This window comes from Natrix helvetica (assembly GCF_964273705.1).
Source record: "Natrix helvetica genome assembly, chromosome: 9".
NCBI lineage: Eukaryota > Metazoa > Chordata > Lepidosauria > Squamata > Natricidae > Natrix > Natrix helvetica.
This window is the reverse complement of record NC_138560.1, coordinates 11,805,611-11,822,893: the sequence shown is the minus strand read 5'-3', so window position 1 is coordinate 11,822,893 and position 17,283 is coordinate 11,805,611. Positions and strand designations below refer to the sequence as shown.

The window sequence follows — 17,283 nt, the reverse complement described above, 5'->3', positions numbered from 1 at the left end:
TTTAAAGATACAAGCAACATGGTTATAGTCATAAGTGGGAAGAGATAGAGAGAACGAAGGAAGAGAAGAAGAATAGTAACACAGTCTTAGTAGGTAATATGACAGTGTTGTGGTAATTCGTTGTTTAGCAGAGTGATGGCATTTGGGAAAAAACTGTCCTTGTGTCTAGTTGTTCTGGTGTGCAGTGCCCTATAGTATCGTTTTCAGGTAAAAGCTCTCTTTTTGACTCGTGCAGTATACAGGTCTTCGCTGGAAGGCAGGTTGGTAGCAGTGGTGAGTTGCAGCCGATATGGGCGTACCAGTGCCTGCCCGGAGCACCGAGTACCGTTCTGGTACGGTGCTCCGGAGGGCCCACCTGCCCGCTCGAGCTCCTTACCTATATTTGAGCTCTTCAGCGCTTCCGCACACGGAGCGCAAGGTGCCTGCGCAACACTCCGCCAAGCAGCTGGAGCGTCGTGGAGGCTTGTGGAGGCATCGCAAGAGGTAAGGACGCATGCATGTGTGTGCGTATGCACTGCGTGCGTTCATGTGGTAGATGCCGGGGCCCGTTGCACCGTCCCGGTTGCACCGGGATCCGAAACCCACCACTGGTTGGTAGCAATTGTTTTTTCTGCAGTTCTAATTATCCGTTGAAGAACAATTATCCGTACAAGAAGAACACAACTATTTTCTGGATTGTGTTCCCCAAAGTGAAGGCATGACAACATTATATTCTTTCATGCTGCATTCAATGTAATAATGCACTGGTAATCTACCGCCTGTCATCGCAAGTGCATTGTAGCCTCCATAATTACACTTGCCACAGGTGAAGCTGGAAAGCACCAGAAGGTTCTGTTTGCATCAACACCCAGGACTTCATTTGCCTTTGATAATTAAACAAGATCAATTTAGTTTAGAGTGCGCGGGACATTGTTTTTGAAGTAGTAGTTAACTTTGTTCACTGTGAATTTAATGTTATCTTCTGGTTTTAAAAACCTGGCAGTTCCAATCTGCTGGCTCCTGCTAAATAACTTTGCTTTCTGCTTGATTGTGAAAATTCCTCTGTAGTTGAGATAGATTTCCCTTTTTCTTAATGTGCCTTGCCAAATAGTATCAAGGCAAGCTGTTTGTAGTGCAGTTTGAACTAAGGTAAAGGTTCCCCTCGCACATGCATGCTAGTCGTTCCCGACTCTAGAGGGCAGTGCTCATCTCCGTTTCAAAGCCAAAGAGCCAGCGCTGTCCGAAGAGGTCTCCGTGGTCATGTGGCTGGCATGACTAAATGCTGAAGGCACAAGGAACGCTGTTACCTTCCCACCAAAGGGGGTCCCTATTTTTCTACTTGCATTTTTACATGTTTTCAAACTGCTAGGTAGGCAGAAGCTGGGACAAGTAAGGGGAGCTCACACCGTTACGCGGTGCTAGGGATTTGAACCGCCGAACTGCTGACCTTTCTGATCTACAAGCTCAGCGTCTTAGCCACTGAGCCACCTTAGTTTGAATTTATACTGGTATAAATTGGAAGAGGAGGATGACTGAAACATTCCAATTTAAGGAAGAGATGGTTCAGAGATACAGTTTAGTGTAGTGATGAAAGTATTAGACAAGAAACTGGGAGATTGTGTGAATTCTACTCACAATTCTAGGAACCCTGGTGGTGCAGTGGTTGGAATACAGTATTGCAGACTAATTCTGCCGACTGCCAGGAGTTCAATCCTGATCAGCTCAAGGTTGACTCAGCCTTTCTTCCCAGGTCAGTAAAACAAGGACCCAGATTGTTGGGGGCAATATGCTGACTCTGAAATGCACTTAGAGAAGACTGTAAAGCAGTATGAAGCTTTAAGTGCTATTGCTACTCCTGGGTGCAAAGCTACCTGTGCCAACACTTCTCTCTCAGCCCTAGGAAGCAGAGGAAGGAAAGAAGGAAGGAAGGAAGGAAGGAAGGAAGGAAGGAAGGAAGGAAGGAAGCAAGGAAGGAAGGAGGAGCAAGTCAACTAATAGCTGTTCTAGCATCAACGGTGCAGATAGTTTGATTCTATTAAGAACACTGCATGCTCTCTCTATGTGTGTCTCTTTCTGTCTCTGTCTCTCTGTCTTCTCTCTCCACCTGTGTCTCTGACTCTCTCTGTCTCTCTCTGTCTCTCTCTCTCTGTCTTCTTCTTCTTCTTCTTCTTCTTCTTCTTCTTCTTCTTCTTCTTCTTCTTCTTCTTCTTCTTCTTCTGTTTCTTCCTTCTTCCTTCTTCCTCCTTCCTCCTTCCTTCATCTCTCTCTCTCTACCTCCCTCCGAGTCAGTCTTGATTCCTGGCAACCACATGGGTAATTATTAGACATAATTATCTTGGCAACATTTTCAGAAGCAGCTTGCCACTGTTTTGTTCTTAGGGCTGAGAAGCTGGCCCAAGGTTACATATCTGGGGTTATGCCTAAGGCAGGTCTAGAACTCCCAGTATCTTAGTCTGGTATCAGGCAACATAAAAGATTGTCTTCTATCTCACTCTCATTACTTTGCAGAGGGGCTATTCAGCAAGGCACGAAGTAAAGCAGTTCCACTTCACATCATGGCCAGAACACGGGGTACCCTACCACGCCACGGGGCTGCTGGCATTCATTCGCAGAGTCAAAGCTTCTACACCTCCTGATGCAGGACCCATAGTTATTCACTGCAGGTATGTCCAAGAATCATCGTTGTTAATTTTGTGGTTGGTTGTTTTGGTCCAAAAAAAAGAAAAGAAAGAGAGATCCTCATCACAGAATGTGGGGAAATGCACATTTTAATGATGTTAATGTGAAAAGCTATAGTCAGGAAATGTCCTTATTATGAGCAGGATCACAATGCCATGCTTTTAATGGGAGAAACGTGTGGCAAGCCACTCATCTCAAATTTCTCCAATGCACTATTGGGCATCACTGAATGGACTCTACTCTTGTTCAACATCATCCCCTGATTCTAAAATTATTTAAAAATTCCACCAACCCCCAAAACGGTATCATGCGTTCGAAAGATTAATATGGAAGATGCAATGGCTAGTTCTGGTTTTTTATATGACACATTTTTATATATATATATATGTTGAAGTCTCTCTGTATGCACACAATTCCCAGTTGGAACAAGAGCCATGGGAAAAGTTATTGAGGTCTTCCCTTAGGGGTCAGTGGTAGTGTGGGAAACAAGAAAAGTCTAGGCCAGGGGTGTCCAAACTTGGGAACTTTAAGACTTGTGGACTTCAACTCCCAGAATTCCCCAGCCACAAGTCTTAAAGTTCCCAAGTTTGGACACCCCTGGTCTAGGCTATGGGGAAGATAATCCGACAATGAAATGTCACTGAGTAAAGAACCTACTGTATTATTAAACATTTGCCAAAAAAAAAAATCTTCCCAAATACCTAATAGTGTTCATGGTGGCCCAGTTGAATTGAATACTTAATAGTAATTATTTGAAAAGATTGTTATCCATGAAAGAAATACAGTTGTTGTCCTGTAAAAGATCAAAGCAAAATTTGAGTCCACCTCTTTGCCATAGATTCAAAGGGTAGAAGGGACCTAGAAGGTCTTCTTTCCTGCCCCTGCTGAAGCAGAAAACCTTACACCATTCCAGACAAATCGTTGTCCAATCTCTCCTTGAAAACCTCAGTGATAGAGCCCCAAGTGCTGAGTGCTATTGCTATAGTTCCAGATTATTATTTAGCTAAATATTTTAACCACAACAAGAAAAACTATTTTCGCATCAAATTGTATTTTTTCAAAGTATTTCCAAATCCTTTCCCTATTACCTGATTTTGTAGATGGCAAAGGATAATATAAATTCATTGTTTTTTTTTTGGGGGGGGGGGGATAGAAGTCTGTGGCTGTATATAAATAATTATAAAAAACTACCATCCAGAAAAATAAGACAAAGAGCTAGTTATCGTTTTCATGCTTTTCAGTTAAAATAAATAACCCACTGTATTCAGACCTAAAAAGATATTCAGTGGAATTAGTGTTGGATTTTCAGTCTATTTGGGCACTACAGTCTCTCTCTGATATGCAAAGGTACAATTTATGTGGTACCTTGCTCAACAGTAGTAACTGTGAAAGGGATCTTGGAGTCCTAGTGGACAGCTATTTAAATATGAGCCAGCAGTGTACAGCAGCTGCCAAAAAAGCCAACACAGTTCTAGGCTACATCAACAGAGGGATAGAATCAAGATCACGTGAAGTGTTAATACCACTTTACAATGCCTTGGTAAGGCCACATTTGGAATAATGCATTCAGTTCTGGTCGCCACGATGTAGAAAAGATGTGGAGACTCTGGAAAGAGTGCAGAGAAGAGTAACAAAGAGGATTAGGGGACTGGAGGCTAAAACATATGAGGAGCCGTTGCAGGAACTGGGTATGTCTAGTTTAATGGAAAGAAGGACTAGGGGAGACATAATAGCAGTCTTCCAATATCTCTGCCACAAAGAAGAGGGAGTCTAGCTATTATCCAAAGCCCCTGAGGGCAGGACAAGAAGCAATGGGTGGAAACTGGTCAAGGAGAGAAGCAACTTAGAACCGAGGAGAAATTTCCTGACAGTTAGAACAATGAATCAGTGGAACAACTTGCCTCCAGAAGTTGTGAATGCTCCAACACTGGAAGTTTTTAAGAAGATGTTGGATAACCATTTGTCTGAAGTGGTGTAGGATTTCCTGCCTGAGCAGGGGGTTGGGCTAGAAGACCTCCAAGGTCCCTTCCAACTCTGTTATTCTATTTCTATATTAAGAAATTAATATCTATCATATATCCAATTCTCATTAGATCAAAATTTGGAAAACGTAGAGCCAATTTCTTTCCCTTCATCTTTCTCCTCTCTTCCCGTTTCTTGATCACCCAGATTTTAAACATGAGGATAAATATGATCAAGGAATGGGAAGATGGACAGTTTTATAGGATTAGAAGATGGATTATTGAAACTCACTTTGCTTCTTCTGAATATATTTTGCAGAAGAAGTTCTAACTTAGTTTCAAATGAATGAAAGAATTATATAAAAAAAATATTCTTAAGCTCATGAACTTGTACCCTGAAGAACATTAGCAATGCTAATGTGATTTGGAATCAAAGAAAGTTCTCCAATATTATATAAAACTCTTATATAAATTATAAGAGGCTCTCTCGGAAATCTTAAAGTATAAGAAAAGGGCTTAGAACTCTTTACCAAATTATTTTAAATGTATTTTGACAGGTCATCTCGAATACATGATGAAAACAATTGATAGATGGTTCTAACCCACCACCGAATTGTAATCTATCAACCGTGGTCTTTCTAAATTGTGTTAGAGATGTTTTAATCTAGCTGGAACATCTGCAATGGCATTGTCCATTTACATATGAATTTTAATAGAACATTTTTGAGGACCTGGGGTAGAGGAGAGCAAAACAAACAAACAAAAATCTAATCTTCGACCGACAACCAAAATTGAGCTCGAAATTTCTGCCGTTAAGTGAGACATTTGTTAAGTGAGTTTCGCTCCATTTTATAACATTTCTTGCCACAATTGTTAAGTGAAGAACTGAAAATATTAAGTTAGTGACATGGTTGTTAAGTGAATCTGGCTTTCTCGTTGACTGTGCTTATCAGATGGTCGCAAAAGGGGATCATGTGACTCTGGGACACTGCAACCGTCATAAATATGAGTCAGTCGCCAAGCATCTGAAATATTGGTCATTCAACCACAAGGGATGCTGCAAAGGTTGTTACTGAAAAACGGTTACAAGTCACTTTTTTCACTGCCATTGTAACTTTGAATGGTCACTAGTTGAGGACTATCTGTAGTATAATGTTATGGTCCGTTCCCCCCAGGACATATAATATGGTGTAGTGGTGGGTTCCAGATCTTGGTGCAACCGGTACGGTGCAACGGGGCCCGGCGTCCACCACATGAACGTGGCAGCACATGCACGCATGCATCCTTACCTCCTGTGATGCCTCTGCGATGCTCCAGCTGCTCGGCGGAGCATTGTGCAGGCGTTGTACTTCTGTGTGTGCGGAAGCGCCGAAGAGCTCAAATACAGGTAAGGATGGTGGGCAGGTGGGCCCTCTGGAGCATCGTACCGGAACAGTACCTGGTGCTCTCGGCAGGCACCAGTATGCCCGTACCGGGACGTACCGTCTGCAACCCACCACTGATGTGATGCAATACAAGAAATGAATCAGTTGGCTAAGTGGTGGGTTTCAAAAAATTTTAGAACCTCTTCTGTAGGTATAGCCTGCTTTGTGGAGTGGCTTGCCGGCCATGTGACTGGGTGGCAGTGGCTTGCCGGCCATGTGATCGGGTGGGAGTGGCTTGCAAGCCAAGTGACTGGGTGGGCATGGCCAATGTGTAAACTGTGGTGAAACTCACTTAACAACGCTCTTGCTTAGCAACCAAAATGTTGGCTGAGAAACTCTGGCATTTGAAGCACGCAAGTCTTAAAGCTGTCAAGTTACAAGACCCTTGCACCTCTAACCCTTTAGAGGAAAAAAAAACCCAGGGGTGTTCAAACTTGACAGCTTTAAGACTTGTGGACTTCAACTCCCAGAATTCCTCCTCTCGCTCTTCATCTTGATGATGTGCGGACGGGCGGGGGAGCTGGAACCGGTTCTAAACGGCACTGTAGATTTGTGGAACCTCTTCTGTAGAAGAGGTTGGAACTGGCAAGAACCCACCCCTACTCCCCGGCCTCCAACAGCACACTCCCTCTCACTCTTCCTCCCCTGTTTTTGGCCGTCAAAGTGCTGCGGAAGACCGTGGAGGCCAAAAACAGGCCGTGGTGTGTGTGTGTGTGTGTGTGTGTGTGCATGGCCCTCCCGCAGCCCGTTTTGGTCAGCAGAGGCCCTGTGGGCGGCTCCTTTGATATTTCCAGGCCGGCCCCATGGGCCAGATTTAAGCACCCCGTGGGCTGGATCTGGCCCACAGGCCTTGAGTTTGACATCCCTGGTATAGAAAATAGGATTGATTTTTTAAAAAAAATTAAGAGACAAGCAACAATCCATTAATTCAAAATCGAAGCAACAATCCATTAATTCAAAGTTATATTGTGAATAATTTTATGTAAATTTTATTTATATTTGATCCCCAGTTTTTAAGTTACAACAGAAAAGTATTCCCAGTTGCCTCCATCTGTGCAAATATCTTTTTATAGGCACACTTTGTCTCACTATTTGAGATGACAAACGTCTTTCTCCATCCTCCCCAAATACCCAGGAATTTATTTATGTATTGCTTTTGTGTATTTCGCTTTCCGGTTTTTAAAATGTGCCATATTTTGTTGTCAGTGGTGGAATTAAAATAAAAGCTTTCTTTTTCAAAAAAAAAAAAAAGAGAGAAAACAAACAGTTGCATCTGCAGTACATTCTCGGAAATGTGCTTCTCCTTTGAATTAAATGTCAAAGAACAAGCACATCCTAATCAAATGAGAGTAAAAACTAGTATTGGGGAGGGGGAGGCAGGGTAATATTTCAACACAAGAGTAGTTTTGCTCTTGTGGAGTAGTAGAGTCTCCTCCTCCTGGGTCTTTTTGTGCGGGTCAGAGGGGGCAGAAATTCTGAGTTGGGGTCTGCTTTGGCCTCCTGGTGTGTGTTGCTTTGGGCGAAGGCTGGAGGAAAACGCCGCTCATGGTGAAGAGCCGGAGGGCCTCGTTCCAGTGGGGCTGCATCATGGCCTGGAACTGGCTGATCATCTTAGCCCGCTGAGCCTCCAGGTGCCAGTACCTGGCCTTGCACTCCCTCGGGTCTTCCCTCTGCTTGGAAAGCCTATGCTTGTAGTCCTCAGTGAGGTGCTTTCTATCCCTAAGAGGTCTGTAAGGGGCGTGCATAAGCGCATCAGCATGCCTACCATCTCTGTCCTAATGTGCCCTTGTATTCGTATCAATTTCATGTATTCATAATCATGTTTATACTCATATCTGTTATCTGCTTGACAAAATAGATAGAAAGAGAGAGAGGGGGGGAGAGAATATCTTGTCAAGAAAAGGGTCTTAATCAGATAGTTGCCATGAATCAAAACTGATTCAAAGGGAAGGAAGGAAGGAAGGAAGGAAGGAAGGAAGGAAGGAAGGAAGGAAGGAAGGAAGGAAGGAAGGAAGGAAGGAAAATAAATAATGCTGGGGGCAAGAAAAGGCAAGGGACGCCATCCCATCTGCTTTTCAAAATCTGCTTGCAGAGCAAAGCTTCCTACCATACTCACAATGTGGAATCTCTGCTTCCTAAATGTTCCTCCGGGCTTCGTCCGTGTATGATTTGGCTACATGGTCCTTTCTGGGCCAGATAACAAGAATGAAGCGATGAATGAAAGCAGGGGAATTTCCTCCCACTATGAAACACAGACACTTTTTTTTAATTTTGGCGTCCAATTGCTTCATCAGTATTCATTCATCAGGGACAACGAGAATAATTAGTTTCCTTAGCATGCAATCACCGAGAATCACAGCAAGTGATTCATCAGCCCCAGAAATTAGTATATTGGAGGGTTTTTAAGCAACCCTGGAAAGTGGGGGGTGGGAGGGCAGAAGGGGCTCCGTTGTGCTGCAGTTGGACTTTTGCTAATGACTTTGAGGGGCGGGGCTTCTAACCAGAGAAACCGGGGTCACCATATGCCAAAGGCGAGTTTCCTTTAAGAGAGAGCGAGGGGGTTTTAAGTAGCATTGCAGCGGATTCTTTAAAAAGAAAACTCTTAACAGATGTGATTTGTTCCATACGTAAATACCAAAGATCTGTTTTAGCCTGGGGCTGTTTCATGCGGGGGATAAAACTTCTGTTTGCTGTGTGTGGAGAAAGAGACATTGGTCTGGCTCATCACCACATACTGTAGAATCAAGGATCGGGGTATTTCAGTGGCTTGAGGATATTTTTACAGCTGGACAGCTCCTTGTCTGGAGGGGCAATGGGAGAAGAGTATCAGCGTTGGACCAAAACTTATGGGACCTTTCCCCATAGTAAAGATCATCAACCCAGTCATGGTGCAATTGAAATTGCCCCAACTGCTAGGGAAGATACATCCAGTATTCCATAGTAGCCTCTTGAAACCCATGGTCGAATCGATCCTGAAGCCACTACCCCGTGAGCTCCTGGAGCCGGTGGTCATAGGGGGCCAAATCCATTATGAGGTGCAGTGAATCATCAATTTGAGATGGCACAGGAGACAACTCCAATACTTAATCGGGGACATAAGGGGTGGCAGACTCATTCTCTGCAGCCAGCTATCTTCAGCTCTTGTCTTTCCCAATAGGAAAACCTAGAGCTGAATCTTCACACTCATATTCATCAATGATGAAATTCCACAATAAATCTCTGAGCAGAACAACTGAATGGAGAGTTCTCTGAATTTGCTCCAGGAAATATATGCAATGGGGAAAGGGATGTTCATATAGAGAATGACAAGAGGCCAAGGATGACATAGCTGTTATAGCAATAGCACTTAGATTTGTATAAAGAAGGACTAGGGGAGACATGATAGCAGTCTTCCAATATCTCAGGGGTTGCCACAAAGAAGAGGGAGTCAAACTATTCTCCAAGGCACCTGAGGGTAGAACAAGAAGCAATGGATGGAAACTAATCAAGGAGAGAAGCAACTTAGAACTGAGGAGAAATTTCCTGACAGTGAGAACAATTAATCAGTGGAACAGCTTGCCTCCAGAAGTTGTGAAAGCCCCAATACTGGAAGTCTCTAAGAAGATGTTGGATAGCCATTTGTCTGAAACAGTATAGGGTTTCCTGCCTACACAGGGGTTGAACTAGAAGACCTCCAAGGTCACTTCCAACTCTTATTATTGTATTGTATTGTATTGTATTGTATTGTATTGTATTGTATTGTATTGTATTGTATTGTATTGTATTGTATACTGCTTTACAGTGCTTTACAGCCCTCTATAAGTAGTTTTACAGAGTTGGCATATTACCCCCAACAATCTGGGTCTTCATTTTACTCACCTCGGAAGGATGGAAGCCTGAGTCCACCTTGAGCCTGGTGAGATTTGAACTGCCAATTGCAGTCAGCTGGCAGTCAGAAGCAAATATAGAAACTTTCCCACATTTAATACCCAGTTCTGACAATTTCTTCTTTTCTCACGCTTCCTCAAACCTCTGCAGCGCTGGCACTGGACGGACAGGTTGCTACATTGTCCTGGATGTGATGCTGGATATGGCTGAGTGTGAAGGAGTTGTAGACATTTACAATTGTGTGAAGACTCTGTGCTCACGGAGAATCAACATGATTCAGACTGAAGTGAGTTTTTTGGGGTGGGATAGGGTAAAGGGCATTGTTCCAGGTAAGTTTGTCTGTGGAAATTCTCAGTCATCCAGGTCATGGTTATGAGATAGGAAGTCTAGTTGCCTTTTGGAAAAAGCACTTTTGGGGCAAGTTTGAAAGACTCCTTTGTGGTTGGTATGTGATCCTTTGTGGCACAATCAGAACAGCTGGACTCCGTATTATTTTGGGAACAATTTTACTGTGTAGAATTTTGGTACAAGAGCATTGCAGCTGAATCTTCTGTACATAAAAAAAATGGGGAGAAGTATGCCTTATATCTCCAGTTTGCTTGTTCTTATACTGTTCATAGAATCATAGGATTGAAAGAAGCCTTGGAGATCTTCTAGGATGGTCCCAAACGATCTTTTGGGAAGGAAACACGTTGCAATTGGTTTCAGGATTGTCCAGCCCAATTCCAACTGTGAATTTCAACTCTGCTTTGAGCCATTTTGATCGTTTGATTGAGAAGTGACATGCAAATGATGCATTTCCGATGTTCTTAACAAGTCTTCATTTCTTTTCATTCCTACTAAAGGAGCAATATGTCTTCATCCATGATGCCATATTGGAAGCTTGTCTCTGTGGAGAGACCAGCATTCCCATCAGCGAGTTCAGACCTACATACAAAGAGATGGTTAGGATAGATCCACAGAGCAATTCATCTCAGCTGCGGGAGGAATTTCAGGTGAGTAGTTGAAAACTGGAGGTTTTCTTGAAACCTAGGCTCTTGACCATGTTCCTATGTTCCCATTAGCATAATTCCAAATAACAGTTATAGTGAAATAAATGAGAGAAGAGTTATAGGAAAATAACAGTGAGAGAAGGTTATGTTTGCATTGTGTATCCTCCAGAAGCATCTAGTTCAGGGGTCTCCAACTTTGGCCACTTTATGTCCTGTGGACTTCAACTTCCAGAATTCCTCATGGCTGGCTGAGGAATTCTGGGAGCTGAAGTCCACAAGTCGTAATGTGGCAAGGTTGGAGATCCCTGATGAGAAACCAAATGCTGGGTTGAGACAGGCTTTGACTTGATACAGCAGGCTTGTTCTTACATTCAACCCTGGAAGACACATCCTTGTGTTTTGAATTGCAGCTTTTCCTGGGGCACATAGCAATTGAATAATTTTCTTCTTTTAAAATAAAGAGTGTATTTATTTGGATTTCTATCCTGTCTTTATTACTTTATAAGTAACTCCAAGGCAGCAATCATTTTATTTATTCATTTGTATCCTGATTGTATTATTTTTATAAATAACTCAAGGTAGCAAACATATCCAACACATCTTTCTCCTCTTATTTGCTGCACAATAACAACCCTGTGAAGTGGGCTTGCCTGAGAGTGACTAGCCCAAGTCCCCAGCTGGCTTTCATGCCTAAGGCGGGACTAGAACTCACAGATCCTGCTAATTGTCCCAAAGTCGTCCAGATGGCTTCCATGCCTAAGGCGGGACTAGAACTCACAGTCTTCTGGTGATTGGCCCAAAGTCATTCAACCGGCTTTCATGCCTAAGGTGGGACTAGAGCTCACGTTCTACTGATGATTGACCCAAAGCCATCCAGCCGGGTTTTATGCCTAAAGTGGGATTAGAACTCACTGTCACTGCGTTAATTGTTTGCTAGCCGAGCTGAAGATATACTGCGCAGGTCATAGGTCTTATCAGCAAGTGATTTACTGTGCATGCTTCTTAACACGTTTCTTAATACATCACACATTCCAGAGACTTTTGATCTTTTGTTCGTCTGCCAAGAAGGTGCGCGACAATTGCTCTTGCCAAAATGTAACAATTAGATAGATTTGTTTTATTTTTATTTTTATATTAAAGTTTGTTTTAATTAGAACATGTTATCGGTTTTTATTTCTTATCTGGAGATATGCTAACAAGGAGGGGCGACGGTCCGCACCTCAATCAAAGGTGGAAGGGAAACTTTCCATTCCTTCTCACTCACAGTCTCCCAGTTTCTAGGCAGCCCCTTAATCTTAGTCTTAAATGGATATTTTAAGTGGTGCTAAATTTCACCTGCCAACAAGATTATAAAATGCTGCCTAATCTGGTTTCTTCGTGTCCAGCAGACTCTGAATTCTGTAACACCCCACCTGGATGTGGAGGAGTGCAGCATTGCCCTTCTACCACGCAATCGCGAAAAAAATCGGAGTATGGATGTGCTGCCTCCAGACCGGTGCCTCCCTTTTTTGATCTCCATGGATGGAGACAGCAACAACTACATCAACGCGGCCTTAACTGATGTGAGTTCATCTCTTGGATGGTGGCAATGGTGGGATTCAATGTTTTACTGTGGGTTCTGTGGGTGTGGTTGGTGGGCATTGGCAGGAGAAGGATACTGCAAAATTCCCATTCCGTTCCCCCCTCCCCAAACCTGCTTTCCAGCTCCGTTCTCCTGTTCAGGGCAACAAAAGAGGATCAGCTGGGAGGCTCAGAGGCAGCAGGGGCACGGCCAGCCTATTTGCCGGTTCTCTGAACTGCTCAAAATTTCTGCTACCGGTTCTCTTGAACCGGTCAGAAATGGCTGAATACCACCTCTGGATGGCAGGAATTTGGTGGGAAAGTCATTGGCCAATCCCATCTACATTTCCTACACTAACTTTAAGCTTGTAAAGTTAGATTCCAAAATTGGATGCAAGAAAACAAAATCCCAAGAAGTTAGAAAAGGTTTGGGAGGCAAAGTTTTAGAAACAAATATATAAAAAGCTCAAAGCTTTAAATAAGGTTTGAGAAAATCACTATGAAACTTCTATCAGGGGAAAAAAAGTCAACTGTAATCTACTTGCCCTTGTTCGCCAATTTAGGCTCTTCTCCTCACGATCACATTTTCTCAGTTTAGCTACAGTTGATTAAGTGCTGCCACCTAGCTAGATAATTTGGGGTTTTTCTTAATTGAAATGAAATTGACTATTGATCAGTACCTCTCTGAACCTCACTAGTTGATAGAATTTGATAGTCTCCTATCAAATTGATAGTTGTTGTGTCTTCTGTATGGGCGAATGATGATTTGAGATCCAACCATTGTCTTATAGTTGGTTTCCTGGTTAATTCTATATGTCTCTGAGCTTTGATGCTGTACGATAGAATCCAGCCCTTGCACCTCACTTTAATTTAATCTTATCGGACAAATTGTGTCTCTTTTAGCCTCACACATCTCAACATACACAGCTCCACACATCTTACAGTTTCCAAGCTTGATAAACACAGCTTGATAAATAAGCTGTAGGTCAGTGGTGTCCAACCTAGGCAACTTTAAGACTTGTGGACCTCAACTCCAGAATAGCCCAGCCACCCATGCTGCCTGAGGAATTCTGGGAGTTGAAGTCTGTGATTCTTAAAGTTGCCAAGATTGGACACTGTTCTGACCTAGGCTTCCCAAGAGCATGAAGCAAACTCCTTGTTCCGACAAAACCCCCTTTTATTAATTGTCTGTGAATTCTCTAGCAAAGTCTTTCAAGGGGGAGGATTTATGGTCACAGACCTTATCTGGCTTGGAGAGCTGTCAGGCCGATATCTGCAAAACTTGGAAAAGAGTCACGAACCAATTAAGCGAACTAGTTGTCTCCTGCAAACTCCACTCCCCTTTCGCTCCTCTTTTGTTTCCTCTGGGAGGGGCCATTCACCGTCCACCTGTGGCCTTACTCCCAAGTTGACCCCTGTTCTTTAGCTGTTCCCTTCGTCTGGCAACTCTGCGCATGCGCACACTGGGAACAGGCTCCAGCTGTTCGTCTTCCTCACTGATGTCTGACTCTGAAGGCAGCTGATAACTGGCATACGGCTCTGGCCCCCTCTCTGCCTCTGACACAGAGCCCTCATCTGAGCCTTCCCCAGACTCCAGGACTGGCCCATGTTCCTCCCCAACCTCCTCACTCTCTGAATCTGCGGTCAGCTCCATTGGCCACTGGCAGGTCACAACAGACACCCCCGCTCTAGATATTGCAGAATTACAGTTCCAGCATCAGTTGTTGTTGGAGCTGCTGGTACTTACCATGTGGCACCTAGAGAAACATTGGAAGCAGCTTTACATTAATTCAGAACATTGTCTCATACAGTCACATGTCAGCGATGCCGCCCAGCATTTAGAAAACCATTTTCTGTGCTTTCCTTTGGCTTCCTCTTGAGTTAGAAAGTTCTGATTACATCATCGCCTCCACCGAAACCCCGGGAGATTTCACTCTTGTCTAGACAATATGATTGAGTTGCGTTATTTTATGCCAGCGTGTCATGCAAACAAACAGTACGCTAGCTTCCAGGTAAGGGTAGGGCCAAAGAAAGCTACATTGCCTAAAATAATCAATCACCTCTTTCAATTAACCAAGGAAATGGCAGCTAGCTAGGAAGAAGGGGAACAATCACTTTGAAAGCCTGCCACCATGCAACTGCTCCAAAGGGAAATGAATTATTCAAGGGTGAAAAGTTTCATCTGTCTGTTTTTTTCCTAGGTCTTTTCTTTCACCATCACAGAAATGAAATAATTTGATTGGGATTTGATTTAGGCTGACTCAGTGAAGAGTCTATCTTAGAACGAGATTTCTTCTACCCTTGTTCCCTTAAAAAGACTATTTTTAAAAAGCATTTGAGCAAGGGCAACTATTCCATTAATGGGTACTTTTGTTGTTGTTAGTTGCAAAGTTGTATCTGACCCATCGCGACCCCATGGACAACGTTCCTCCAGGCCTTCCTGTACTCCGGAGTCCATTTAAGGTCATCCTCCAGAGTCCATTTAAGTTCATGCCTAATGCTTTGGTGACTCCATCCAGCCACCTCCTTCTCTGTCCTCCCCTTCTTCTTTTGCCCTCAATCGTTCCCAGCATTAGGCTCTTCTCCAGTGAGTCCTTCCTTCTCATCAGGTGGCCAAAGTAATTGAGTTTCCTCTTCAGGATCTGGCCTTCTAAAGAGCACTTAGGGTTGATCTCCTCCAGGACTGACCGGTTTGATCGCCTTGTAGTCCAAGGGACTCGCAGCAGTCTTCTCCAACACCATAGTTCAAATGCCTCAGTTCTTTGGTGCTCAGCCTTACTAGTTCCCAGCCAACTAGCATACATGTGCGAGGGGAACCTTTATCTTAAATGATTTACATCTTCTCAATTTTTACTTTAAGATAAAGATACATTACACCAGGGTGTGTCAACTCTGACAACTTTAAGATATGTGGACTTTAACTGGCTGAGCAATTCTGGAAGTTGTAGTCCTCTGGTCTTAAAGTTGCCAAGGTTAGAAATCCTGATCTAAACGTTTGCTCCCTCCTTCGTCATCTAAGATTCTTTTTGCTCCATGCTTTTAACCAACTAAGTTGCAATTGTGATTGGAGAGCAGACTTCATAGAAGAATGACCTTGTCGCATTAGGTAAGGTTCATCTTAACGGCAGCCTAATTTTTTAAAAAAAGAGAGAACCAAGAGCAGATAATGTGCTTCTCCCTCCCTTTGAATGTGGTATTAAAGGATTGAGATGATTGGTATTAAGAGATTGAGATATATTGCTAGTAAAAATTTACTTCACCTAGAATTCTGAGAAGTTCTGAGTTGAAGTCCACCCATCCTAAAGGTTAAGAAACACCGCAATACCCACTGAAGAATTGATCAGTTTTTGGTTTCCTATCTGCTTTTACCAATCTATTTTGTTCTCCTCTAGAGCTACACCAAGAATGCTGCTTTCATTGTAACCTTGCACCCCCTACAAAACACCACAACAGATTTCTGGAGGTTGGTATATGACTATGGCTGCACCTCCATAATTATGCTAAACCAGCTCAACCAGTCCAATTCTGCCTGGGTAAGTGAGAGAGATCCACTTGTCGTATGACTATCTCTATTGCACTACTAATTTTGTTCCAGATCTATAAAGCGTTGCCCCAGGAACAGAGGGACCCATATTCAAGATCTCCCTTCAGGCATAAAACCTCGCTGGTAATTTGGGATTATTCACTCCTAGTTCAACCTATCCCACATTTGCCTCAGCTTCTGCAGTTCGAAAGCATGTTATTTGTGAGTCGGGGGTGGGTTTCAGTGGTCACTATTGTCGGTTCACTCATGGCCATGCAGAGTGCATGCACACTTGATGTGCACTATGCTCAGATGTGCAGTCCAATAAAAATTGCTCTGCGCATGCGCAGAAGCCAAAAAACAAGATGGCCCAGGGGAACCGGTTTGGAGCCGTGGCAGGCCTGGGTCGCTGCCGATTGCAGGAACCCAGGCTGCCAAATGACTACTGGTTCGGCTGACCTGGTCTGAACCAGTAGGAACCCACCACTGATGTGAGTAGATAAATAGGTATCACTTCGGTGGGAAGACATAACAGTGCTTTGTGTGGATGATTAGAATCCTGCTGGTGCTGGGCTTTCCTACTTGCAACCCCTGTTTTGTGAGGCCACTTTGGTGGAGGGGGAGGATCCCAGATGCTGCTGCAAGATAGCTGCTCATCTTTCTATCTAGTGCGGAATAGCACGCCTCCTGTGGCAAACCTTGGTAAGCGCATAAGCATAAACCAAACAGGGCTAGCGGTCTTAGGCAGCCAAACTACTACTCTGCATTAGCCTTGTTGTCTCTTGGCTAATGTAACATCGCTGTATGCTAAATAAATAAATGAATCAACCTACACCACAGAGTAATTCCTATGGGACAAGTACTGAGAAGAAACTTACATACACTTCTTTGAGTTCCTGGAGAAAGGCATGAAACCTAAATAATAAATATGCTAACTGAGCAGGTACTCTGAGTTCTTTGCCCTGAGCAAAAAAGATAAAAGATGGGATGAAATAGTCAAATGATAAGTAGGATTGGAATAGCAAATAAGAGCGTTCTCCAACTTAAACATGTTAAGGTAGGAAGTCCTGGACTCTCCAGCCAATCTTATATCAGTTTACCTTTCCTTCAGTGGTGGGATTCAATTTTTTTTTACTAACGGTTCTGTGGGCATGGCTTTGTGGGCATGGCGTAGCTTTGTGGGTGTGGCTTTGTGGCCATGGCAGGGGAAAGATACTGCCATTCCCTCCCCACTCCTGGGGGAAGGGTACTGCCAAGTCCCCATTCTCTCACCACCCCACCAACCTGCTTTCCATCTC

At 43.5% G+C, this 17,283-nt stretch overlaps 1 protein-coding gene across 4 annotated transcripts in view; it reads left to right on the top strand.

Moving 5' to 3' along the window:
* Nucleotides 1–17,283, top strand: part of PTPRU (protein tyrosine phosphatase receptor type U) — a 274,199-nt gene that overhangs the window by 228,092 nt on the left and 28,824 nt on the right. For 2 of the 4 annotated variants that reach the window (XM_081962455.1, XM_081962453.1), the window contains exons 22-26: nucleotides 2,488–2,642; nucleotides 10,061–10,196; nucleotides 10,756–10,905; nucleotides 12,291–12,464; nucleotides 15,855–15,995. In XM_081962455.1, the coding sequence (XP_081818581.1) occupies nucleotides 2,488–2,642; nucleotides 10,061–10,196; nucleotides 10,756–10,905; nucleotides 12,291–12,464; nucleotides 15,855–15,995 (756 nt within the window). Of the gene's footprint in view, nucleotides 1–2,487; nucleotides 2,643–10,060; nucleotides 10,197–10,755; nucleotides 10,906–12,287; nucleotides 12,465–15,854; nucleotides 15,996–17,283 lie in introns of all 4 variants that reach the window. The other 2 variants (XM_081962454.1, XM_081962452.1) reach the window with 1 other exon arrangement.